The 26,537-nt window shown below is 53.6% G+C and overlaps 2 protein-coding genes and 1 long non-coding RNA gene across 19 annotated transcripts in view; 1 reads left to right on the top strand and 2 right to left on the bottom strand.

The window, feature by feature from the left end:
* BANP (BTG3 associated nuclear protein) overlaps positions 1-1,311 on the top strand; it is a 130,315-nt gene extending 129,004 nt beyond the window's left edge. For all 17 annotated transcript variants that reach the window (XM_017859984.1, XM_017859949.1, XM_017859959.1 and 14 more), the window contains one exon: positions 687-1,311. In XM_017859984.1, coding sequence (XP_017715473.1) covers positions 687-758 — 72 coding nt within the window. In that variant the 3' untranslated portion in view covers positions 759-1,311. The remainder of the gene's footprint in view (positions 1-686) is intronic.
* A 12,364-nt stretch (positions 1,312-13,675) lies between these two features.
* LOC108520020 (uncharacterized) lies at positions 13,676-17,910 on the bottom strand. Its single transcript, XM_017859291.1, is given in 5 exon segments — positions 13,676-13,696; positions 13,698-13,885; positions 13,888-14,400; positions 15,417-15,639; positions 17,698-17,910. Coding segments are annotated over 5 exon segments (1,158 nt in total).
* Positions 17,911-22,906: 4,996 nt separating this feature from the next.
* On the bottom strand, positions 22,907-24,713 carry LOC108520516 (uncharacterized). Its single transcript, XR_001882927.1, has 2 exons — positions 24,444-24,713; positions 22,907-23,026 (listed from the first exon to the last, which is right to left on the bottom strand). It is a non-coding gene; the product is annotated as an uncharacterized LOC108520516 (long non-coding RNA).
* Positions 24,714-26,537: the final 1,824 nt, after the last annotated feature.

Here is a 26,537-nt window from a genome sequence, read left to right as displayed (position 1 = left end):
CCACCATACCTGGCTAATTTTTGTATTTATTGTAGAGACGAGGTTTAACCGTATTGGCCAGGCTAGTCTTGAACTCCTGACCTCAAGTGATTCACCCGTCTCAGCCTCCCAAAGTCCTGGGATTATAGGCATGAGCCACCCCGCACCCAACCGCCTTTAACTCATTTTAAGATAAAGCAGTGATTGTGTACTTCAGTCCTTTTAATATCTGTAACTCATTGACCAGACCTTATATTTAACTTTGAGGGAAGAAACATAGCTGCCCCGAAAATCCTTTGTTGAAGCGTTGGGCCAGTGTTTATAGGAAGGCAAAATGGTCTCTGCAGCTTCAGGGAAATTTCTTAGGGAGGGCCAGGATGTTCTCTACTTTCAGGTTACTTCCCAGTGAGGCAGCGGGTTCCGGGTGGAGAGGCAGGAGCAGCTGCCGCGCCGGCCGGGGTGGCCGAGTCCATGTGGGGGGCGGGCCGGGGCCTGGATGGGCCGGAGCCGCCCTGTGGGCACGTCCTTCCGCTGGGAGCCAGGCGTTCTGTACCAAGTCGGGTGAGCCTTGGGGCGGTCAGGGCTCCTTCGCGCTCCTGTGTGCTGTTTCTGATTCTGCCTGAATGTTGCTGGCTGTTCATGACACCCCCTGGCCATGCAGTGCTGGGTATTTTTTTTAGAAAGTTCCTCCTTTCTCCCTTTTGCAGACGGCCGAGGCCCTGCAGCCCACGCTACAGCCGGAGATGCAGCTCGAGCACGGGGCCATCCAGATCCAGTGAGCAGTGCCCGCGGCACGAGGAGCGCCCGGCACCAGGAGCCCGTCGCTGGCTCCGCCCATGGCCCGGCCCCCATGCGCCCTGCTCTCTCGGCCTCAGCACAGGCAGCGGCTGCACGGGTTCTGCTGAAGTGCGTCTGAAGGCTGCTGCCTCCGCGGGGAAGAGCGCCCTGTCAACTGAAAGAGCAGCCGCCGCCGCCCCCAGCCGGAGACCTTTCGTTTGAGTCATGCCGTTGGTGTCGGAGGACGGAGGGGAGGCACAGTGCGGAGAGCGTCGCGTATGCGCGGGAAATCAAGAACTATGATATTTTTCTGTTTAAACAGCTTTTTTTAATTTGCTATGGTGTTTATAACAAAAAAGAAAATTTGAAAAAAAAAATCCCAGGGGAGTAGCAGGAGCCCTTTGCTGTGTGCTCTGTTCAGTGTCATGACGCAGGTGTTTGCAAAGCCAGCTCTCGGTTCCGATGGGGTATTGCTGACCTACTTTTCTAGGGGAAATGCTCTCAAACACTGTAATTATGCATTTCTAATTAAATAAAATGTATTTATGACCACAACAGCCTTACGCTTTTCCTCCCGCGAGACGGTTCGCCAGAGTGCCTGTTCCTGGGGGGGTTGGGCTTGCTGGGCTTCAGGCCACGCTGCTACCCTCCCCACTGTGCAGACAGTAGGTGTGGGCACCCCGGGACAGTCAGAGTTCTGTTTCCGTGTCATTGGAGCTGTCGAGGGGAAACCTGGTTTAGGACACAGCTGTGGAACGTCTTGTTCTCGTAAACCACAGAGCTCTGCCAGCTCCAGAAGGCACAGTCCTGGGTTCCTTAGAGAAAGTTACAGCCACAGGGGCAGACCCTACTATTTACAAATTTTTTTAAGGCAGAGAAAATACCTGCAAATAGAAGTTCCAGAAGCAGTTTGAATCCCTGGTGACCAGCCGGGCCTGGCCTGCTTCACCCACACCGTTGCAGCAGTTGCGTTGGGGGCTTGGGAAGGGCCTACGTGGAGTCGTGTTCGCCGACATAGAGCCGGGCTTCTCTGTGCTTTCTCTGGGAGGAGTTCCACGTTGCCATCCGGACGGTCGTGGCTCCAGCCTGCCCCACCGCGTCAGGATCCTGGACTGGGTCCCCTTGGGGGTGGGGGTCTAGGATGAGCTGCTCTCAAAAGGGGGCCTGTGCTCTTGGGCTCTGTGTCTCCATCGTTGGGGGGCCGCCTCTGAAGATGGCCGCCACAAGGAGCCCGGCCGAGGCCTCCTGGGAGGTCACCGGAGCTTGGCCACTCTCCAGGAGACAGAAGGGACCAGCTGGGAGGTGGGGTGTAGAATGTCAAATCCACACGCATCTGATTGGAATCCCAGAACGAGAGAATGGAGAAAACAGAAGGAAGATGCATTTCAAGGATTCAGGAAGTAGAACAGAACCCCAAGTAGGAGAAACGAACATCAGTCTCTGCTTCGACACGCGCAAGTATCACAGGCAAAGATCATTTTGACAGCAGCCAGAGAGAAAGGACAGATGCCTGTGATGGGATGAAAGCAAGGCAGCAGGCGTGGGCACCCACTGGGTGCTGAGTGGAGGAGGAGCCACTGGCGCAGAGGAGAGAGCTCTCAGTCTGGGGCTGGGTCTTCAGTGAACCTGTTGTTCAAGATGCTGGTGACACGCTACCAGCTGACCCAGCAGTTCCACTCGCAGGATCCACCCTGGAGCCCTCAAGACAGCTGCTCACGCGTGCGCCTATGCTTAGATGTGCCTAGCAGCACGGCTCATACCAGCCACAGGGTAGACGCAACCTGGGTTTCCATCAGCAGATGAAGGGAGAAACAAAGCTGACTGTCCAAAGAATAGGATGTCATCCAGCCACGTGAACAGAACACAGAGTGTGCTGAGCAGAGTCTCCAAAGAACGGGACGTCATCCAGCCACGTGAAGGAATGGAGCAGGGATGCGTGCTGCAGCCCGGCCAGCACTCGGAGGAGCTGTGCTGAGTGAAGCTGTGCAGAGGAGCACTTACTGTTTGATTCCATTGATATGAAATGTCCAGAAAAGACAATTGCGGAGAGACCGATTTGTGGTTGCCAGGGACTGGGGTGAGGCAGGATTGGAAGTGCCTGCGAATGGGCAGGGGGTTTCTTTTTGGGTGATTAGAATGTTGTGGAATTAGTGGTGACATGTGCACAACTCTACACTGAAAGTCACTGAATCCTTCACTTAAAAGGATGAATTTGTTGGCATATAAATTTTCTCAAAATTATAAAATAAAGAATTAGGTGGTATGTAAACAAAAATTTATAAACAAAAATAGAGGCTGGTTGTGGTGGCTCACGCCTATAAGCCCAGCGCTTTGGGAGGCTGAGGTGGGAGGATTGCTTGAGCCCAGGAGTTAGAGACCAGAATGGGCAATATAGTGAGACCCCATCTCTACAAAAAAATACAAAAACAGCTGGGTATGGTGGCACGCACCTGTGGTCCCAGCTACTTGAGTTCCTGAAGCGGGAGTATCGCTTGAGCCCAAGAGGTTGAGGTGAAATGAGCTATGATTATGCCACTGTACTCCAGCCTGGGTGACAGGACAAAACCCTGTCAAAAAAAAAAAAAAAAAAAAAAAGTCATTTCTGATGGCACCTTCTTTACAGGGAATTGTTAGGAATTTTCTTCAAGAGCAGGAATATGAATCCAGGGGAGGTGCCTATGGAGCGGTGGACAAAGAGAATAATAAACATACGTAAATCATTTCATTGAAACTTTAAAAACAAAATACTGGAAAACATTACTGTGTAACTTGGGCCATGGACAAAGGGAGGTGAATTGTTTTAAAGCCCCTGTACTGCCCTGCAGAAAAAGGCTGGAAGGACCGTGCAATTATTTATTTATTTATTTATTATTTATTTATTTATTTATTTTGAGACAGAGTTTCACTCTTGTCTCCCAGGCTGGAGTGCAGTGGTACGATCTCGGCTCACTGCAACCTCTGCCTCCCGGGTTCAAGTGATTCTCCCACCTCAGCCTCCCGAGTAGCTGGAATTACAGGCACACGCCAACACGCCCAGCTAATTTTTGTATTTTTAGTAGAGATGGGGTTTCACCATGTTGGCCAGGATGGTCTCAATCTCTTGACCTCATGATCTACCTGCCTCGGCCTCCCAAAGTGCTGGGATTACAGGCATGAGCCACCGTGCACGGCCTTGTGTTTTTTTTTTTGTTTGTTTGTTTGTTTTGAGACAGAGTTTTGCACTTGTTGCCCAGGCTGGAGTGCAGTGGTGCGATCTCAGCTCACTGCAGCCTCTGCCTCCTAGGTTCAGGTGATTCTCCCGCCTCAGCCTTCTGAGTAGCTGGGATTACAGGCGTGTGCCACTATGCCCAGCAAGGATCGTGCAATTTTAAGTCCTGGAATTCACTATGACAAACACTTCAGAAACAAGGCATAGAAAACGTTTGTAGAGATGCAAGGTACTGCAGCAAGGTGATGAACACCTTGATCCAAGCCATGTGTGAGGAATGTCACACCCAACAACCTCAGGGAACACGCTTTTCTCCAAATTGCCACCCACTAGAATGTGAATCCACCTCAACACCACAGGATGGCAGCTTGCAGAATGTGTTTTGTGACCAAATTGAATTAAGGCAAAAATTAATGAGAAGAAAAGTAGAAAATCCCTGAATGTTTGGGAATTAAATAACAAACATTTACATAACCCCCAGGTCAGATAAGAACGAACACTGGACATGGGAAGGTATTTGTAATTGAATGACAAATGCAAGTTGGTCAAAACTCGGGGAATATCGAGAGTTGTGTTAGAGAAAAGCTTAAAGACAAGGAAAAATTAATGAAATGAGGCACAAAATGTAGGATAGATACAACCAACAAAACCAGATAGGATTCTTTGAGAAGACTGGTACACTTGAGAAAGCCCTGGTACACTAGTCAGAGAAAAGAGAGCAGGGACAGATGACAATGTCAGAATCTACGAACCCTTCAGACATAAAAACTTGAGACTGTCTCAAAAGTCAGTTGGAAACGTTAGATGCAATTGACAAATTATTGGAAAAAAACTGCTATAAAAAGAAACAGAACATCTTACTAGCTCCTGTCTTTCGGAAATCTTACCTATATCTTGCCACAAAGAAAAACTCCAGGCTCAGCATTTCACTGTTACAAAAAAAAAAACAAAAAACACGAGACTCTCATTTCTCATCTTGTTTCATAAGGCAACATAACCCTAACACCAAAACCCGACAAGGATGTTTCAAAGAAAAAAAAGCCAGGCCAGTGTCTCTCTTGAACATCCTAAGCAACCCTAAACAAAATATGAATAACCCTGATCCAGTGACATTGATGATCTATCATGATCAAGTTAGGTCCAGGAATGCAAAGTTGGTATACTATTTTAAAAGCCAATGTATTACATCACACTAACAAAAGAGGTAAACTATATGGTTATCTTAATAAATGCAGAAAAGTAATTTGTAAACTTCAACACCCATGCATGATGAACTATGCCTAGTGTTCCATTATTGGAACGCCAAGCATGTGGGAGTTCTTTATATCCTACTGCTCGAGCTCATTGCCAAGTGGTAGACGACCTCAGGCAGAATGGGTTAAGAGAACCTTTAGCAAACCAGGAATAGAAAGGACCTTCCTTAGTTTGATCAAAGGTATCTGTAAGAAATCTACAACAAGCAGCCCATTCGAGGGTGGAAAGCGGAGAACTGCCCCCATCACCCCCCGCCGCTCCCTGAGATGTAACAGACAAAGATGGCTGCCTTCACCACAATGCGCTCGCACACCAAGGCACGAAAAGAGGCTTAAAAGGGCCGGGCGCGGTGGCTCATGCCTGTAAACCCCAGCACTTCGGGAGGCTGAGGCACGTGGATCACCTGAGGTTGGGAGTTCAAGACCAGCCTGAGCAACATGGAGAAACCCTGTCTCTACTGAAAACACAAAATTAGCTGGGCGTGGTAGCACATGCCTGTAATCCCAGCTACTCGGGAGGCTGAGGCAGGAGAATCACTTGAACCCAGGAGGCAGAGGTTGTGGTGAGCCGAGATTGTGCTATTGCACTCCAGCCTGGGCAACAAGAGTGAAACTCTGTCTCAAAAAAAAAAAAAAAAAGGCTTAAAAGGCTTTAAAGTGAGAAATGAAGCTGTCAGTATTTACAGGTGATATGGTTATATGTGAAGAAAATCCAAAGGAACTCACAAGCAAACCATTAATAAGTGAATTTACAAGATTCCTGCCCACAAGGCCAACATACAAAAAACTGATTATATTTCTAAATTCCAGAAACAAACAGTAATAATCACTTACAAATGTGATTATAGACACTAAGACATTTAAACTATGTAGAAACAAATCTAACAGAAGATGTCTGGGACAGAAAGCTATAAAATATTAGGAAAGTGAAGAAAACCTGAAAAGAAAAAAAAAATGGAGGAGGCATGTAGCCTGTTGGTGAATGCAAGCCTCAATATCATAAAGATGATCATTTTTCTCTTAATGGTACATTCACTGCAATTTCAGTGAAAATCCAAGCAGAGATTTTTGTGGAAATTGCCATGTTTATAATAGAATGATTTATATTCCTTTGGGTATATACCCAGTAATGGGATTGGTGGATCAAATGGTATTTCTGGTTCTAGATCTTTGAGGAACAGACACGTGCCTTCCACAATGGCTGAACTAATTTACGTGCACGCGTATGTCGATTGCAGCACTATTCACAATAGCAAAGGCATGGAACCAACCCAAATGCCCATCAGTGAGAGACTGGATAAAGAAAATGTGGCCGAGGCGGGCGGATCACTTGAGGTCAGGAGTTTGAGACCATCCTGGCCAATATGGCAAAATACCGTCTCTACTGAAAATACAAAAATTAGCCAAGCATGTGGTAGGTGCCTGTAATCCCAGCTACTTGGGAAGCTGAGGCAGGAGAATCACTTGAACCTGGGAGGTGGAGGCTGCAATCAACCGAGATCGCGCCACTGCACTCCAGCCTGGGTGACAGAGTGAGACTCTGTCTCTAAAAAAAAAAAAAAAAAAAAAAAAATTGGTTATATATATATGAGTTAATTTCTGGACTCTGTTCTGCCAGGAGCAGATACTAGGACCTCCTGATCCTCCTCAGAAGCCTGCCTGCCTTCATTGCTGCTGGGCTATCTAACAGTTAGTGAATTTTCCCCTCTACCAAAAAAAGAAAAAAGGCCAAAGACATGAAGAGCCACCTAAGAGAAGGCCCCCAGATGGCTGGTGAACGTGAAAAAGTGCTCAACTTCATTGGTCAAATTAAAACCGCCAGAATCCCTTAGGTGTAAAAGGCCCGCGCCATGGAGGGTGTGAGCAGCTGGGCCTCCTGCACACCTGGTGGGGTGGAAGACGGTGCGGCGCCTTCTGCCAAGTGAGCCCAGGCCACCGAGGCTCCATCAGAAGCGGCAAGCAGGCTTCAGGAGACACTGCCAGGATGGCCTCAGCAGCCATGGTCAGCCCGATCCTGGACAACCTCAGACGCCCATCACCAACACAGAGTGGCTGCTCGTCCATGGAAGACTTTGCAGCAACCTAAAGGAGTGGCTCGCGGCTCCCACGGTCACACCAGCTAGTTGCACGTGTGTGGTGTGAGATACAGACATGCGATGTGATCCTGTCTGTGCCCCTTTCAGAAACTGATGAAATCGTCACTGGGTGAGACATTCTTCTTCTCCACAGAGCGAGAGGAGGCAGGGATGAATGAGCGAGGCAGGGGGCTTCCAGGAGGATCATCACTGGGTGAGACATTTCTTCTTCTCCACAGAGCGAGAGGAGGCAGGGATGAATGAGCGAGGCAGGGGGCTTCCAGGAGGATCATCACTGGGTGAGACATTCTTCTTCTCCACAGAGCGAGAGGAGGCAGGGATGAATGAGCGAGGCAGGGGGCTTCCAGGAGGCTGGCATTGTTTCCCAGTCTGGGCGTATTCACTTTGTGAGACGGCGTGCTATGATCTGCACACTTCACAATGTCATTCTTCAATGAAAAAAAATTTTAAACATAAAGGGCCAAAGCTGGCCACGGGCAGACCTGCACTAGGAGACGCTGTAAGACTGTACATGAAGCGGGAGGACCGCAGTTCCAGACAGAGGATCCGAGATGGGGAAGGGAGGAAGAATGAAGGAAGTGGTAAATAGGTGGGCAGACCAAAAACTGGATTTCTAAAAGAAGAGTCCTTGTGGGGCTTAAAAAGAGAAAAAGATAAAAATTAGCACATGTAAAACAAACTTCAGGAAGATGATAGGAAGTGAATACATTTAGACTTGGCGCCATTGAGTCGTAATCCCTTATCCGTTAAAGGCTACACCCAGAGTATGTAACTTCCACGCTAGTAGAGGGGAAGCTACAATTAGAAAAATACTTGGTCCGTCCAAAAGAAGGCAAGAAAGGACAGGGGCCTGGCCTGGGTGTGTCTGCTCGGCAGTGCCGCAGGCCCTCCTCGGGGTCAACAGGAAAGCTGACTGAAACGTACAAATGTGCTGAGGGTCTCGGGGGAGTGCAGCCCTCCTAGTCAAGGGTCCGGGCAAGGAGAGTGCCTGGACATCGGGGCGGCCCCGGGGCTCACTTTTCTCCTGGGCTGGGGGCTGCCCTTTCAAGTGCTGCCTGGGTGGGTGTGTGGGGCCTTGGCCAGCCTCGCAGCCAGAGGGATGGGCACTGGGACCTGGGGCTGCCAAGGTCAAGGGCCCCAATGGACCCCTTCCCATTGGGCCGAATCCTGGGAGGGCTGCACCCTGAGTCTCCCGGGGCTGCCACTCGGCTTCACATCGCCCCAGTGACAACCCTGGACTGACCTGGTCTTCCACAGCTGGTGTCCCCAGCTGCCAGGCAGAAGCAAATACTAATCCTTCTGGGAGGAAGATAATGCTAAATTATGTCCGTGAGCAATTTTGCATATACGGTGTCCAGCACACAGAAACAATCAGGCAAAGGAGAGAAAACAACACAAATGAAAACCTATGGAAATAACAGAGAATAGAAACAGACCGACAGCGATGGACTGGACACTTTAAAAAAGTACCAAACAGTAGCTCTGTCACTAGAAAATAGAATTATCAAAATTAAGAATTCAGTATATAGGTATAATACAGATTAGACACCTCTGAGGAGGGAGGAGGGGAACTGGAAAATAGGGAGGAAAAGATCCCAAATGACGTGTGTTCACCAGACACCGAAGGAGGAAACAACCCCATTCCTTCACAAGCTCTTGCAGGAAGCAGAAAGAGGTGGACATCCCCCAACTCATTTTTCAAGGCTAGCATTTCTTTGGCATCAAAATCTGAAGACATCAGCAGAGAGAAAAAAATTACAGCCTAATCTTACTCAGATAATTTTTTTTTTTTTTTTTTTTTTGAGAAGGAGTCTTGCTGTGTTGCCCAAGCTGGAGTGCAGTGGGACAATCTCAGCTCACTGCAACCTCTGCCTCCCAGGTTCAAGCGATTCTCCTGCCTCAGCCTCCTACTCAGATAAATTCTAAGCAAAATATTAGCAAACCAAATCTAGCAGTGGACGATCTCATTTGGTAACTAACCGTGGCTGGATTCAATCAGGTGTCATATCTTGTATTCTATACCCTTGTTAAGCTCTCTTATTATTAATCATAACAGTTTCCAATAATACAACGATCTCAGTCCTTTAGATTTTCACCATGACACGTGTTTGGGCTGTGACTGCAGCTTGGCTTGACCTTTAGCGTATCACTCAATGTGACTCAACACACTGACAGATTAAAGGAGGAGAAATTCATGTGATCCTCACAGCAGAAGCAGACGCAGCTTTTGAGAAAATTCAGCATCCAAGAAAAAGGCTTAAAAAAAAAAAAAAAAAAAAGGCTGGGCGTGGTGGCTCACACCTGTAATCCCAGCACTTTGGAAGTCAGGAGTTCAAGACCAGCCTGGCCAACATGGTGAAACCCCGTCTCTACTAAAGATACAAAAAAATAGCCTTGTGTGGTGGCAGGCACCTGTAATTCCAGCTACTGGGGAGGCTGAGGCAGGAGAATCGCTTGAACCCGGGAGGCAGAGGTTGCAGTGAGCTGAGATCACGCCATTGCACTCTAGCCTGGGTGACAGGGCGAGACTCCGTCTCTTTTAAAAAAAAAAAAAAATTCTAGAAAATTAAAAAAAGAGAATTCCTTTGACTCGATCAAGAGATTCCACAGAAGCCTTGCAGCCGCAGCACGCGTGCCCAACGTCAGGAGCAGGGCTGGGTGCCGCTCTTCCAGCTTCTGTTCAACTGTGTGGAGGTCTTGGGAGCAGAGAAAGAAAAGAAAACAAGCCAGAGGCACACTGTGGAAACGAAAAGACAAAACTCGCTATTCGCAGGTGATGTCGCTGTGTTCTAGAAAACTCCAAACAATTTCCAAAGGTAACCTAAGATATTTCCCAGGGATAAATATCAGAACTAGGAAGAGACATCAGCACGTTTTTGGGGATCAAAGTCAATACACAAGGTGTCATTGCGTTTCCGTCATCAGCGGTCATGCGAAAAGGAAACTTTAAAAAGCCACTGTTCAAAAGCTTTAAGATATAGAAATGTCAAGAAATAACTCGTTAAAGATGTGAAAGGTGTTTATGGGGAAAAAAAATCATAAAACTTTACTGAAAGAGGTTAAAGAAGACCTAAATTAAGGGAGTCCCGTCCCACATCTGTGGACTGCAGAGCACGTTGCGCTGACCCCTGCCCTGCCGTCTGCCCTGTAGCTGGCTCCCCTGGCCACTCCTTCAGCGGGGCCAGGGGCCCAGACCCCCAGCTCCCCTCTGCATGGACACACCCTCAACCCCTTCGCACCTCCGAGGACTCATCTAGACAAAGCCCCAAACTGAGATGACAGGAACCTTCGCCTGCCCTGGACCTGAGATCTGGAGAAGCAGCGCACACCTGGTTGCATTTTTGCTGTGAAACCACAGGCTTCCAGGCGACCTCTTCATGCCGCCTGGCGGCCCCACTTCCCTTCCCTTTGCCTTGAACCTGTGCATCGCCTCCCCACCTCCACTCCGCTGATGGGGACACCTCCCTGTTTCGGCAGCCAGAGCAATCAAAAGAAACCCCACAGTCACCCCAGCCACATCCCCTTACCCACCGCCGCGCGTCCGCCTCCCTCTGCTCCCCCACATGGGCGGGGGTCCGCCTGGCTCCCCCAGCAGCTGGGCCGCGGGCAGATGGGCGAGAGCGAGCTCTCTGGGTGCTTGGCGGCAGGCGGCCATGGAAAGTGGGTCAGCTCAGCTGGTGGGAACAGCAGGAAGGTGTGGACGTCAGCCTGGCACCGGACAGGGGTGCCTCTCAGCAGAATGGCATGGGGGCTGTGACAAGCTCCCCTCCATCTCTGGTCCTGGAGTCAGACTAGACCTTGGCTGCATCCAGCTCGAAGGCTTGCCATGGTCTTTCCCGGGGTGTTTGATCTGAGACCATCAGGATCCAGCAGCCGTGAGTGTGATGGGCAAACCGAGACCAGTCACCCAGTGGGGAAACGACATCACACGTTTAAAGAACACCAGGCATTTCTACACTCGGTGTGGGGAGGAAACCCGTCCTGATTTTAAACGTTGGCACGGAGGTGAAACCGAGGGTAGCACACTCTGTGCAAGGAGAGGGCTCCTTTCTATAAGTGGCCCTCCAAGAGCCGGAGTCCCGGTCCCGGGAGATGCGTGTCACGTGTGTGGCCTTGTGATAGAGCCGCTGGGGTTCTCTGTCCACTTCCGGGTCGCCCCTGTGTTGCTGGGTGGGCTCCCTGTGCCCCCACCCCAGGCCTGCAGGCTGGCTTCCCAGTGGACTCGGCTGTGGGAGATCCTGCCAGGGTGGGCCCTCCTTCCCCGCTTCCCCCACAGCCCCGTGACTACAGCCCCATCCCTGGCTCCAGCATCCTTGGATCTTTGCCCCTCAAGCCCCAAACCTTGCTGCTCTTGGGCTGTACAGAAACTTGTTTGCTGCAGGGACATACATTTAAAGTCCGTTAAAGCCTCAGACCCCCTGGGCGCACCTGCCTAGCCGTGTTGTGGATGAACAAGGGGCTGACGAAATGCCTGTGGAGGCTGATTTCACTGGAGTCAGAGGAAGTCTAAGCAAACAGCAGGGGCAGGGATGAAAATAACAGAACAGTGCCCCAGATAGCAGCCATGTGCTGGGGAGGCTGGGCCAAGCATTTATAGAAACTGCCCAAAGAACACCACGGGGCAGGCATTTCGGTCCATTTTACAGACCAGGAAAACGGGCAGAGAGGCTGAGTGACTGCCTGAGGCCACACACAGCTCTCCCGCCCTGTTCGCTTACGCACGTTGTTGGTCATGCGGTGAAGGGAGCTCCCAGCAGTGTCCCCGCCCGCTCTCATCCCCTTGCCCAGCTGAGCCCCTCCCTTGGCTCTCCCACCCGTGGGCCTGATAGCCGCAGCTGGGATCCACGGGACACTGCAGTCCCCCAGGCCTCGGGTCTATGCCTCCTTAGTCACCTGTGAAGTGCCTCCCATGTGCCAGCTCTGCCCGTCCAGGGAGAAGCAGCATAGCCTGGCCACCCGAGGCCTCCTGTGCGCTTCCCCGTCTGAGGTCCGTAATCAGAACTGCGGGCTTCTTCCCAGAGGTCAGGGCAGCAACAGGACAGCCTCAGCCTCTTTAGATGCTGCCTTCAGGGAGCAGTGAAAGAGGGAGGGAGAGACAGCACCTGGCCACGTCTCCCAGCCACGCCAGGCAGGTGGGCGGGATTGGTATGCTGGGTACCGCTCTGGCTATCACCGGGGCCTGGTGGTCTCTTGGAGTCACAAGCAGCCATCTGAGATGAGGTTTATCATTTTGAGCTAGAATAGGACCGAACCTCATTCCTGAGGGGCTGGCCGGGCCGGCTCTCCCTGCCTGCCGGCATCTCCGCTGCCTCTGCTGTCCTGAAGATCTTATGAGGGTTCACGTTACTAGAACGCCAACGTGGGTTCTCCTCTGGGCTCTGGCCCCAAGGCACCCCAACCTCAGACAGGTCACCCCCTGGGCCTACTACACATGGAGCCCGCACTTCTCATGATGGGAAAATCTCTACACCATCATTCATTTGGGCTATAGAAGAAAAAGAAATTATTTTCGGCTGCAGCTTCATTTTTGGAATCTTGGCAAAAAAGTTAACAGTGGAGGGAGAAGGAGGCTGGGCACCCAGTCATGAGGCTGGTTCTTGTGGTCCTGGGCACCATCCGGTCACTTTAAAGAAGCAGGTGTCCCCGATGGTACACGCGTGCCTTGTCAGGGTGCACTGTCGGCCGCCCGCTCGGAGTTGGGACACATAAGAGGGCTACGAGGACCCGGGTGGGGCTGGCCAAGTGACTCCGCAGTGGTCCAGTGTGGTCTCTTCGCCTGCTGGACGGTGGCTCAGCCTGACAGCTTTCACAGGTATCGACAGGTCTGCGTCCAGAGCTGCCCCACACAGAGGGCCCCTCCCCAGGTCCCGCATCAGCCAACGAGAGGTTCCTGCCCCCACCTCAGGTGACCCCAGCTGCGGTCGCTTCTGCCCGAAGGCAAATGAGCTTTTCCTAAAGTCCAAACCCAGTGGTCCCCACAAATCCGAGCAAAGCTGGAAATCCTTGTTCGTTCTGTGGTGGGCAGTGTGGGCGACTCGGTGGCTGGAACTGCTGTTTTCAGCTACTGTCAGCTGAGCCTTGCCTGGAGCCTCAAACCGCATTGAGGGCTTTCTGTGCTTTACCTTCAGGAATCCTGGCTGTGGCCTCATGAAACAGGTGCTGTTAAAATCAGCTGCATTGGAAACAGCCGAGTCAGGCGATGAAGGCACAGAGAGGTTAGACAACTTGTGGGAAATCACACAGCACCGGTGCCTCCACATTCACACTCCACCACCCCTCCGCGTGCTGCAATCCTGACCAGTCCCACGTTCTCCAGGACGAGCCACCAGCATCCCGGAAGGGGTTAATCCCTCTCAGGCAGCTCAGCTCCTGCCACTCTCCCGAAGTGCTTTTGCACATGGTCTGGTCTCAATGTGCCCAAGATGGCCCTGTGCTGGGGAGGAAAGCGCTTACATAATCCTCCGCGAGTGTTTTCTCTCTCAGGCGGTGCGCACACCCCACTTGGGTTGCAACACAGGCAAGCAGATGCCAGGAAATTCTGAGGCTGCTGCTGAGCTTGGGCTGGGTGAGCTCAGACACGAGACCCCCTCACCTGTGTGGGCCCTTGGCTTCCTCTGTGCCCCTCCCGAGCGGGGTCCCTGGCGCAGACTCTTGTTCAGGCCGTGCAAGGTAGGTGCGTGATCAGGAGCCCACGGCTCAGGACAGAAGTCATTTGGGGAACCAGCAGGACCTTCGGCGGCTTGGAGGAGGCTGAGTGGGAAGCACGATCCCACCTGGGCTGAGCACTTCACACGGGGGACTGGGCCGAGGGGAGAGCTGCCTGCCCTGGAGACCCCTCCCTGTCTTCCTGTGCCGGTACAGCCATGCCCGGCCTTGGCTGGGCAGCTTGGACTGAGGTTTCCTGGTGGTGACCCCTCCCCAGAGTGTCTCCCGGGGGCACAGGCCCTGGCGCCATGCAAGTCACCCGGGGGGTTTTTAACGGAGACCAGCAACCCTCCCACAGAGGACTGGGGAGCCGGCCTGTGGCTGGTGTGGGGGAAGCAGGCACTACCCAGCCATGCCGGGTGGACAGAGGCATTTTCCACAGCTCGGGAAACAGAGCCGGGCCAGGAAGGTTGGAGTTCAGCCCTTGGGTAAGAGCCGCGGGGCCCTGGCTGAGCCTCACCTGCTTTCAGAGCCCATTTCCTTTTCTGTCAAATTCACGATGGGATCTGGCCCCTGACTCCACCCCAGCAGCACCAAACACACCCGCTGCAGCAGGGCCTGGAGAGGGGCGGCAGGGCCCGGAGAGGGGCGGTAGGGCAGGTTGTGTGCCTGGGGCTGGGGGATGAGTGTTGGGGTCTGCCAGCGCTAACAGTGGGGTGAGGACCATGCCCCCTGGATTCCCTCCACCACGGACCCTCTTGCCTGGCGGGGCAGCCGGGAGACTGAGCATTCTCCGTGTCCTGAGGCGCTTCCTGAAACGGCCCCCAGGATCCTACGAGCAGGAGCCACACAAGGCCCAGATCAGCCTCAATCTCATCTCGAACTCCCTGACTTCTTACACAGGAAGGTGCTGGGTGCGGAGCTGTCACTGCGGGCGAAGGACCCAGAGGAGAGGAGTGAGCCGAGGCCGCCTGCCTGTGGCCAGGGGGTCTGAATTGGGCACGTTTCCCTTTCGGTGGCCCTCAGACCCTGCCGACTGCCAACTCTTGGAATAAGCGACAGGGCACCTCGGACCCAATAGCCTGAACGCCCGGGGCTGGGAGCTGGGCTCAGGTGGTGGAAACTGCACGTCCCTCCCGGCCAGGCTGCCTGTCATGGGAAATGGGCCACCGGAGCCCCTGCCCGGCAGTTGGCTGCCCCCCAGGGCTGCTCCAGCCAAACTTCTCCTAGAGGTCATGCCCTCCACCACATCCTCCCACCCCACTGGGGCCAGCCCTGCTGGAGGAGGGGGTGCCCCCACAGAGTCTGCCCCCGCCGCTGCTGGTGAGGCCCTCCGGGTGTGACCACACAGGGCCCGGGCTCCCGGCCAGGCCGAGTGGGCGCAGGGCACGGCTTCTCCGTGGAGTCCCAGGCTCTCCGCCTCCAGGGCCCAGGCATGCCTGAGTGAGGGCCTCATACTGGGGGTTGGGGAGGGGTGTAGGAGGCGGTTCAGGAATCCCCCAGGATGCCCCAGGCCAGGCTGATCACAGCAGAGCAGCCTTAGTATCGCTTCCAGCTTCCCCCGGCCTTTGCCGCAGGTCTGCAATGGGGGCTTTTCAAAGCTGATCTCAGCGCAGTGGGCGTAGCGGATTCCAGGCCCGGGGCTGCTGACCCAGGGAGGAACGCCTGCATCTGCTCGTTGCTGGAGTTTAGCACAAGCACTGCAGATGGCAGTCCTGTGCCCCCGTGAATAAAGTGTGTTTCATCCCAGTGCTTCTCTCTCCAGCCAGGGCCAGGCTCCTAGAGGGGCTCACAGGGCTCCCCAGCTGGCCTCCCTTCCCCAGCCCCTTCCTCTTCCCCGGCTTCTGGCAGAGCGGGGCTGTCATTTCACCAAGCAGCCATGGGGGTGGGGGCCAGAGCCTTGTGGGCCAATGTGGTGGGGGGAGTGAGATGGGTCCCTGCCCGTGGGGAATGTGGGGCCCTGCGGTTCTGGAACAGGAGGGTTTCTGCCCCGTGCAGGAAACACAAATCAATGTCTGAATGTTTCGGGTTGTTGCAACTGGGGAGGGGTGATATTGGCAATTTGGGGGTGCAAGGCAGAGGAAGGAGGGAGAGAGGGAGGAGGGAGGGAGGAAGGAGGAGAAGAAGCCCAAGCCCCCATTTCCCAGGAGAGGTGGTGCCCAGGACTATGGTGCCCTTCGCAGGGCTGGCCTCCCATCTCCATGGCGTCGCTCTCTTCCCTTCTCGGGGACTTGGGGTGACCATGAGCCGTACTGTCGAAGTACTTACTGTGAAAGGTGGAAGAGCTGAGGAGGGCACCCGACAGGATCCCCTGGGACACCCTGGCCCATGCAGTACCATTCGAATGCATGAGATCGCAGGCCCTGTGCGGGGCCTGCCCATCCTGCAGGGTGCTGCTTAGATGCCTCGGCCCTGGGAGGCCCTTCCTCGCCAACCTGGTTCACTCTGGCAGGCCCGCCCCAGCCTGTGCCTTCTGCTGGGGCAGGGACTCAGGCAGCAGTGGCCAGTGGCCAGGAGGGCGCCGCTCAGGTTGGGAGAGACCCGTGGGGGGCTGCACCGTGGTCCACACAGCCAGGCTTTTTGGGGTGTGTTTGCTGCACACAAGGACATTCGCAAGCCCTCAGCACCGTCAGAATCGGGGAATGAACAGGTCCATGCGAGGCCGCACTGCAGCCTGGCCATTGTCCCCACGAGGTTCTGAGAGGGGAATCTGCGGGTGTCACGCCCTGCCCCAAGCCGCCCTCTCTCCTCCATCTCTGTCAGCCTGTTCTGGCTCCTGGCCCCTCCATGCTGTGAGCACTCGGGCTGCTTTGCAGGATACCCTCGGCTGGGTCTGCCTCTCGATTCCTGGTGATGAGATCCTGGGTGGGCAAGGACAGCAGGGGGTGAGGCTGCACTTCCGCAGGTGTCCTGGCGGGGGGTGTAAAATCTCACCTGGGCCGTCTCTGGTGACAGGAACGCCGACGGTTTTATCGATGCTGCGTCTGCAGGCTCCCCTGCAACGCTGTCCTTCCTCTCTATGATGATTAATCCGTGTTCTGTGGGGCGTCCTTTAAAGCTGTGGGAATGTCCATGCGCCGCCAGGCTTCCAGCTGCTTGTCTGAGCCTGAGCTGTAGGGCTGCTTGTGCCCCAGGCCATCTCCTGGCACCCTCGGCTCCCACCCCCCACACCCCCCACCAAGCAGGCTCCTGAGTGCTTGGGCACAGCCTCGTAGCCCCGGAGGGTCACAATCTCCTACAAGCCTCTGGTGTTTTCCCTTCCCAGACTGGAGCTCGCCATTTCTCCCAGGAGTCCTGGCCACTTTGAATGGAACATGATACCGAGAAGCCGAGGTCTGGGTGCTGGGGATGCTCACACCCACGGAGGCTGGGGCATCAAGGGGCTTCCAACTGCAGCCTCTTGTGGGATGATAGAGCAGCCTGGGCAGGAGCAGAGCTGAGAACAGAATTTCACACCCGAGGTTCTCGGACTGGAGCTCCAGAGGAGCCACTGCCCAGGGGCATTTAGAGTGTCCTTTATGAAAACAAACAGTTGAAAACCCCAGATGTCTAACAATGAGCGAATGATTTGGCGAGCTGTGCTCGGGGTCTGCCACGAATTCTTGGCTCCTGGACGGTGGACTGGGGGCGGAGGACACCAGCAGGAACTCTTAGAGGGAAGCTGGGGAGGTGGGGAGAAAGAGCTTTGGAAAAACAGCTTCGACTGCCCTCTTGGTTGGAGGAGCCAAGGGGAGGGCACGCAGCCAGGGACCACGGGCGGCAACGCTCCCTCCTTCTCAGGATCCACGGGCGGCAACGCTCCCTCCTTCTCAGGGACCACAGGCGGCAACGCTCCCTCCTTCTCAGGGTCCATGGGCGGCAACGTTCCTTCCTTCTCAGGGTCCACGGGCGGCAACACTCCCTCCTTCTCAGGGTCCACGGGCGGCAACGCTCCCTCCTTCCTGGCGTCCATGGGCAGTCGGTGCTCCCTGCTTTCCAGGTTTCCAGGGGAAGTGCCACCTCCTGAATCTTGACTAGGATGCCGGGGAGTTGGGGAAGAGGTGGGACCCTTGAGGACAGGCCGTAGCGCTCATACCCAGCCACCCCTAAGGGAGTGCAGCTGCTCCACGCAGCGGAACTCTCTCTACACAGAGAGCGCAGCCCTAACGCCTCCGGACACCCCTTCTTGCCGATGCCCTTTTCTAGCTTGACCTTGATGGTTCCTAGAGCCTGGGGGTAAAGCGTTCCCTGGCTCACTTCCTGTAACATCAACTGGAACTTTTCATTATGGTCTAAAAATAAGCCCAGCACTTTGGGAGGCCAAGGCAGGAGGATCGTTTGAGCTCAGAAGTTTGAGTCCAGCCTGGGCCACATAGCAAATCTTCACCTCTACTAAAAAAAAAAAAAATATCTGCTGGGTGTGGTGGCTCATGCCTGGAGTCCTCGGAAGGCTAAGGCAGGAGGATCACTTGAGCCCAGGAGGTGGACACTACAGTAAGCTACGATAGCACCATTGCACTCCAGCCTGGTGGACAGAGCAGACTCTGTCTCCGTCATCATCATCATCATCGTCAGCTCTCAAGCATCAATCAGACCTTATTCTATAATGATGATGGTCACACAACTCTGAATAGACTAAAGACTAGTGAATTGTGCACTTCACATAGGTGAAATGTATAGTATGTCAATTATATCCAAGAAAGCTGTTTATTTTTAAAGGGATTTATCATTCTAGTAACAAAAAGAAGTGATAATTGTGTGACTCTTTGGCACTTTCCTGTTTGCTTTTTTTTTTGTTTGCTCCTTTGATCATCTGGCACACAGGTGGGAGGAAGGCTGGGTTTCGCTATCATCTCTGCCTTGCCGATGGATGAAGCCCAAACCCCAGGTGGGAAGCGCTGGGGTGGAGACTTCAATCCAGGGACTCTGTCTGGGGCCTGTCCCTGTGTCATGTTAGCAGGCCTTTCATCATCTTAGCCTGATCAGTCCTGTCTAATCTGGTCATTCTCAGGTTGAGTCATTGGAATCCCTTTGGCTCTGTCACTGAATCCCCCTCTGGGACAGCGCTGGGCCAGCTCTGTGGCCTCCAAGGTGAACCCACTGACCCATACCTCCTGGGGTTTATCATCTTCCTACATTGACTCAGGGCTGATGCATGTGACCCATGGAACATGGCAGAGCTGACAGCATGTGACTTCTGTGACTGAGCTGTACAAGGCACCACAGCTTCTGTCTTGGTCTCTCAGGTCATCCACTCTGAGGGGAGCCAGCCACCATGCTGTATATTCAAGTGGCCTCATGGCAGGGTCCATTTGGAGAGAACTGAGTTCTGGCCAACAGCACCACTGGCCAGTGTGTGATGGAGTGACCTGGGAAGTGGCTCCTCCAGCCCCAGTCAGGCCTTCAAATGAGACTGCAACTCCAGCTGATGCAAGACTACAGCTTCAGGAGACTTCAGGCAAGAATGCTCAGTCAAACCCCACCAGAAATAGGCACTCTTATTCTATCAGCAAGACCATGGCCTGCAGTAATGTGGAAAGTGGCCCAGCAAGCTGAATAATCAAGCTAGCAAGCTTTGTAAGAAGGGCACTGAGGGTAGCATATCTTGCACTTTATTTTATTTATTCATTTTTTAAAAACAGTAATATTATAAAATAGCGATGGGGTTTTGCCATGTTGCCTAGGCTGGTCTCAAACTTCTGGGTTCAAGCAATCCACCTGCCTTAGCCTCCCAAAGTGTTGGGATTACAGGCATAAGCCACTACACCTGGCCTCTTGCTACTTTTAAATAAAGTAAGAGAGGGAAGAGATAAACTAAAGGAAGGGCTGTTAAATATAAAAGAGATGCTTTCTGTCTGAAAACAATACTTTTTCTCATTCCCAGCCCCTCAAGGTGGCACATAATGCTGAGAATAGGAAACCTGGGGATGCAGGTCATTTAGGGAACAGGACGGGTGATGGTGGCAAACCTCCCAGATGGCCCCAGTGACCCCCCAACTCCTGTATTTGTCTATGTGTGCTCCCCTCCCACACAGCAGGGCTGGTCTATGTGGTCAGCATAGAGTACAGTGGTGGTCAATGTGTGACTTCCCCTTGAGGCTGGATTGTAATGGCATTGCAGCCTCCACTTGGCCTGTTGGCTCACTCACTCTAGAAGAAGCCAGCCACCATGCGGTGAGGACACTCAAGCAGGCCCCAGAGAGTAACTGGGGCCCTCAGCCAATAGCCAGTGCCAGCCCACCCACCTTGTGAGGGAGCCACCAGCCCCAGTTGAGCCTTCAGGTGATGCAGCCCTGGCTGACATAAAACCACATGAGAGACCCTGAGGAAAACCGCCCTGCTGAGCACTTCCCACTTTCTTGGCTAATAGTCTGTGAGAGATAAAAAGTGATTTTTTGCTCTCTAAGCCATTAAGTTTTGGAGTATGTAGCAGCACAGCAACAGATATAAAATATAGCAGCATATAAAAGACCTGCATGGAATTGCTATGGAAATGGGGATGCACCATGAATTTGGACCAGGGACAGACAATATCATCTGTTTTTCCTCCCTGAAACCCTTGTTAATGATCCTGGGGCCAGGGCACTCCCATCAGAATCAATGACCTGCTTTGGGTTTTAATTCTAACCAGCACTGGAATACCCCCTCCAACATGCAAGGTATCAGAAGGACTTGCTTTTGGTTACTTAAACACACCAGGCCATCTGACACCCTCACTAATGACAACCACTTTGCAATCTCACTGATTCTCACTTGGATGGCCAGTGTTTGGTGACGCTTCTAAAAAGCTGGGTGTGCTGTTACCCAGGGGTGTGCTCTGTGTCTGCCCGTGGAGGAAATGCTTTGTCCAAAATCCTAATCAGAGTCCTAGTGCCAACCAGGGTGTCAGCCTTGGCGGAGCCCTGGAGACACCTGGGAGCTCTGAACACGTGGCTGCCCATGCCACCCCACCCTGGGAGCCGCTGGGAGCTGGAGGAGGCAGGAAGGGGCCTCCCTGGGGCCCTCAGAGGGTGCACAGCCCTGGAACAACTGGATCTAAGACTTGGCCTCCAGTGAGGGAGAGGGCGAATTTCTGTCACATGGACCCCCCAGTTTGTGGCACTTTGCTGTGGCAGCCCCAGCACCCAGATGTAAAGTGGAGCTGGCATTGGCCCCACAGCCTTTTCTTCCTGCTTCATGGCCCCCAGGAGAGACACCCTGAGCTCCCGCTCTCCCACACACACTCGAGGCTGAAAACACAGGATTTTTACGCCCAGACCTGCTGTTTCTTTCAGTTATAACTTTTATCTTATGAAAACATTTCTGACCTACTGGAAGGTAGAAGGACAGGACTCATTGCTTTTTCCTCCTCTTTCTGCCCAAGGATAGAGAGAATAAAAGCCAGCCACATGGTTCCTGCAGGAGGATGCCATGTGGTCACTGCTGTCACCAAGAGACTGTTCAGGCTCCAGCCGTGCATGGGCGCCCCGAGTGTTAACTGGGCTCAGCCACAACCTCACTTGATGGCGACACACAGAGGCATCTGCCTGTTAAGCAGGTGGTCCCCCAGGGTCCCCTGAGTGCACAGCCAGGGAACCAGATGCCCACATTTCCTCACCCTCCTTCCATCTTCCCTCCCTCATCTTCCTCCACGTGCTTGAGTACTTACTCTGAAATCCAACCTTTAGTGATGATAAAGGAATGAAAAATAATTCTCTCCACTTAAAGTGGACAGCAAAGCCCTCAATTCCTCTAGGACCCTCTGTCCTTGGTTTAAGTTTGTAAGAAACTTCCAGGAAATGTTGCTTCTATCTTACGTCAAGGCTTCTGCACAAATGACAGATGTCCACAGGATGACGGGGGACTCTCCCTGCTGCCCAAAGACACCCTGGCTTTCCTGAGGGTGATGCACCCAGCCAGCTCCCTGCTGCCCAAAGATGCCCCGGCTTTCCTGAGGGTGATGGGACCTGCCCAGCTCCCTGCTGCCTAGATCCCCTGGCTTTCCTGAGGGTGGTGGACCCACCCAGCTCCCTGCTGCCCAGACCCCCCAGCTTTCCTGAGAGTGATGGAGCTGTCCAGCTCCTGGCTAGATGCCCTGGCTTTCCTGAGGGTGATGGACCTGCCCAGCTCCCTGCTGCCCAAAGATCCCCGGGATTTCCTGAGGGTGATGGGGCCCCACCTGAGGATGGCTGCATTTGTGCCAACTTCAGATATTTCATTTGAGCCGACAGAGGCTCTAGAACTTGGAATCCACCAACGTTGACCAACACTGGGAGCAGCATCTGGAACTGCAAGACAACCTGATCACTCAGAGATCTCTCTTTCCCACCCCACCTTCTTCCTGAGCCATGCACAGAGAGGGTAGACGTTGAACAATGATTAGAAGCAACCCCAGGGTCCCTCCATGGTATTGAGACCAGGTGACGATGTGTGCCAGGTGTGTTCTTGGAAACGCTGGAGGAATAGGGCCATCTGGACCCGTTGAGAGGTGGGTGGTTCCAACTCAGACTTCAGGGGGAGCACCGTGGGTCGGGGTGAAAATGGCACTTCTATCTCTAGGGTTCCCCCAATGGCCAAAAGGTGGAGTCAACCCAGATGTCCTTGGATGGACCGATGCCTGCTTACCCAACATGAGGTCTCTCCCCACCGAGGAGTAAGACTCAGCCACAAAGGAGTGAGGGCCTCATCCATGCTGCGGTGTGGGCCAGCCTGGAGAATGTCATGGAAGTGGAAGAAGCCAGACGCGAGGGCCACACATGGCCAGCTGCATCCCTGTGACATGGCAGAGCAGACGGGGGCCCATGGGTGGTTGTCTGGGGCTGGCGGGGATGGGCAGTCATTGGGTGGTCTTTGGGGATGATGAAAAGACTTTGGAAGTAAACGGAAGGCATAGTACAGCATGCGCCTCATGCCACCTACTGTGCCATAGTTGAAAACCTTAATTTTATGTGCAGTGAGTTTCCCCTTAATTTAAAAAACAGGAAGAGAAATACCAGAGGATGAGAATTCTTTACTCATGGTGTGCTCTGTGCATGTGAGATGAATGTCATACCCCACACACTTGCAGACTCCCAGTCGGGTGCTGTTCCTGCCCTCCTGGAGTCAACAACCTGTACGAAGTCCCCAAAAGAATGGGATGGTGCCCCGGCAGCCTGGGGCTTTGAAAGGGGAGGGCGTCACCCAGGTGGACCCTGCCAGACCCCTCACTTAGGGGCGGCTGAGGGTGCACCAATCGGTGTGCTGGGACTCTGTGTTCTGACCACCGTGCTGGGGCCCTTTCTAGAAGCTTCCTGGAAGCGAGAGTCAGTTTTTGTGTAGGTGCAGGGAACGCGGGCCGGAGGCCCCATAAGGACGGGCACATCTACCTCCTGGGGCCTCACTGGCCACACCTGCTTCAGGGGAGCAAAGGGGGCTGCTGGGGCGCTCGGGCCGTGGGAGGTGCCAGTCAGAAGGTGAGTGTGAAGCTCGGGCTGTGGGAGGTGACTGTCGAAGGGCGAGTGTGAAACTGGGGCGCTGGGGCCGTGGGAGGTGCCGGTTGGAAGGCGAGTGTGAAACTGGGGCGCTGGGGCCGTGGGAGGTGCCCGTCGGAAGGCGAGTGTGAAACTGGGGTGCTCGGGCTGTGGGAGGTGCCGGTTGGAAGGCGAGTGTGAAACTGGGGCGCTGGGGCCGTGGGAGGTGCCCGTCGGAAGGCGAGTGTGAAACTGGGGTGCTCGGGCTGTGGGAGGTGCCCGTCGGAAGGCGAGTGTGAAAACAGCAGTGTGGAAGCAATGGGAAGGTCTTTCCAAGGAAGTGGGTCTGGGGAAAACGAGGGGTGGTCAGGACGGGCTTCTGAAACATTTTTTAAATGTCTGTTTTCTCATTATAAAGGCAATACATGCTCATTGTAGCAAACTTCAAAAATACAGGAAAGTAGAAAGCGGGAAAAGGCGCTGCGAATCTGCTGTCCAGACCTAACTGAGAACGCAAGGTGTGCTGCTGCCCTCAGGGCACGTGCCCACGCCTCCTCCTGCGCCTGCCCTCACATCTCCCCATCCGGCATGAAGCCGCTCAATGGCTATTTATGGGCTAAATTTTGGCCATGATTAAATTCCTGTGACTCGGTTTCCCTGGAAGCTCATGAGAGCCCAGGACGCCTTAAGTGGATGGAACGGCGACTTGGGACTCAGGGGAAGGCAGGCAGGATCACTGATGCACCTGCACTCCACCTGGCAGTAGCCTGCCTCAGTGGCTGCGGCTCAGTTTTGGGTGCTGTTTATCTCCTACGAACGAGGAAACCAGAGCTCTGAAACCACCAAGGCTGGCCGAGGGTCCCCATAGAGAATTGAGGAGTGGGCTGGAATCCCCCCAACCAGTGCCCCTTGCTGAGCCTGGAGTGGGGTCTGAGTGTTAAACTCTCCAGGGGAAGCCCCCACCGAGGGTGCCCCCCCAGAGACCAGAGGGCTGGACATCCCAAATCCCTTGGAGCAGGTGCACCCCTCTGCCGCCTGGGAGGAAAAAAGCCCAGTGGGTTAGGAAAAAGCCGCTCACCCTTGCAAAGCTGCAGCGTCCTGGGCCTTGGCCGCTCGTTCTAGTTTATGGTGAAAGCCAGGTGGGGCCAGGAACAGACTCTGTGCCTCTGAGGCAGCTGGACGCAGCTCTTGACGCAGAAGGTTGATTTTGTCTGGATCCCTCTTGACCAGACAAGGTAGGGTTAAGTATGTGAAGGGGGAGAAGGGAATGCTTGAAACTTCCCAGCCCAGAGCCAGCCAGTGCGCAGAGACACAGCCCCAGCGCTGCTGCTGCGGGCACCTGGGGCGTGGAGCCGGACACGGGGCAGCTGTCCCTCTGCAACCACACGCCACAGGGGATGAGCGCCGGCAGACACGCCCGCTTGCTCCAGGGTAAGTGCAGTGTGCGGCGTCTGGGGCGGCTCTGGGCGCTGGTGTCAAGGAGGTCAGAAGTGAAGTGTTTTCACGCAGGCCGGATTCGATGCGATTGGGCCATCCAGATTGACCATGGTGTTGATCACGATGCCTTCAGACTCGCAACCGAGGGGGTGCACTCAGGGGAATGTGCCATCTGGGAACGTCTTTCAGGCAAAACAAAGCATTTTGCTTTCCAATTGATAATAGAGAGTGCTGAACCCAATGCCAAGACCTCAGAGGCGAATTAATTTGGTGGGAAGAGTCCGTCTGTGTCTTTGATCTGACGTGGTTAGGGGCGTCCTCCCCAAGTAATGATTTCTATTAGCTGCTGACTTTGCCTTTTCTCCTTTTTGTGGCACGCTCCAGGTGACAGACTTATCTCTCAGCGCCCAGGTTGGGATATGCCGTGGACAGACTCAATTAGCTAAACATGTTGTTAATTGTGCATCTCATTACAGCTTTTTTTTTTTTTTTTTTTTGAGGAAAGTAAAACAAAGTGTGGAGGCGGAAGGGCTGGGTGCCCCGGCCATCCAGGGGCAGGATGAGTTTGGGGCTTGCAAGTCCACAGTGAATGTGAGGCAGGCACCGTCAATAATGAAGTGTCTTTACGATATTTGTAAGCACTAGGCTCTCCTCAATCCTTTTATTTGAACACGTTTCAAAGCAGACCCCTTCCTGGCACTTCTGTGAGGTGTCTGTTTCCCATTATAAAGCGGGGCCATGAACGAAAGTGATAATCGCGGCTTCCAAACATAAACTTCCTGAAACTCCTTTAGAAGGTTCCTCCATGACGTGCAGACATAACCAGAAAGCTGTCACACTGGGAGGTCGGCCGCCGGTGCGTCTTGGCTCCGTCGTGATCCTGGTGAGGGTGGCAGGTCGGGATTGTAAACTGCAGGAGGGGACTTAAGCAACAGAACAGGGAAGAAAATGGCTGAGTTTAGCAAAAGGCCGGTCTCAGAAGTAACTTCCCCCCTGCCGCCTGTCCCCCGCTCAGTGTCCTTACGCTTTGTGCAGAAATCCGGTGTGATCTAAGATACTGGTGTGGAATTCCCATGTGATGGCGATTTGTCATGCCTTCCAGTGTCCTGAGCAGGAGCAGGACAGAGGGCGTTGGTGGCTTTTTAGTTAAAAACATAGGGCCTCGGCCAGGTGTGGTAGCTCACGCCTGTAATCCCAGCACTTTAGGAGGCTGAAGTGGGTGGATCACCTGAGGTCAGGAGTTCGTACAGCAGCCTGGCCAACGTGGTGAAACCCCATCTCTACTAAAAAATACAAAAATTAGCTGGGTGTGGTGGCAGGTGCCTGTAATCCCAGCTACTTGGGAGACTGAGGCAGGAAAATCACTTGAACCTGGGAGGTGGAGGTTACAGTGAGCTGAGATCGTGCCATTGCACTCCAGCCTGGAGGACAAGAGTGAGACTTTGTCTCAGAAAACAAAACAAAACAAACAAAAACAAACAAAAGAACATGAGCAGGGCCTCTCCCCCCGTGGGGTGGCTTAGGGACACAGAGCTTCCTGGCCACCCTTCGGCTTTGGTCCCATCTGTCCTCACAGCGGTCCAGGGACTAAATCACAAGGTGCCAACATCCCTCTTCGTCCTTCCTGACTTCAAGGAGAGTTTCTTTGCAGACCCAGTACTTGGATTGGGCTGTGAAAGAGGAGGAACCCTCCCTGGGATAGATGGGGGTAGGTGGGGGTAGGTGGGGGTAGGTG

Source organism: Rhinopithecus bieti, unplaced genomic scaffold, assembly GCF_001698545.2.
Source record: "Rhinopithecus bieti isolate Rb0 unplaced genomic scaffold, ASM169854v2 scaffold_1618, whole genome shotgun sequence".
Lineage (NCBI taxonomy): Eukaryota > Metazoa > Chordata > Mammalia > Primates > Cercopithecidae > Rhinopithecus > Rhinopithecus bieti.
The sequence above is the reverse complement of the archived record's forward strand: the minus strand, read 5'-3'. Positions and strand labels throughout refer to the sequence as shown.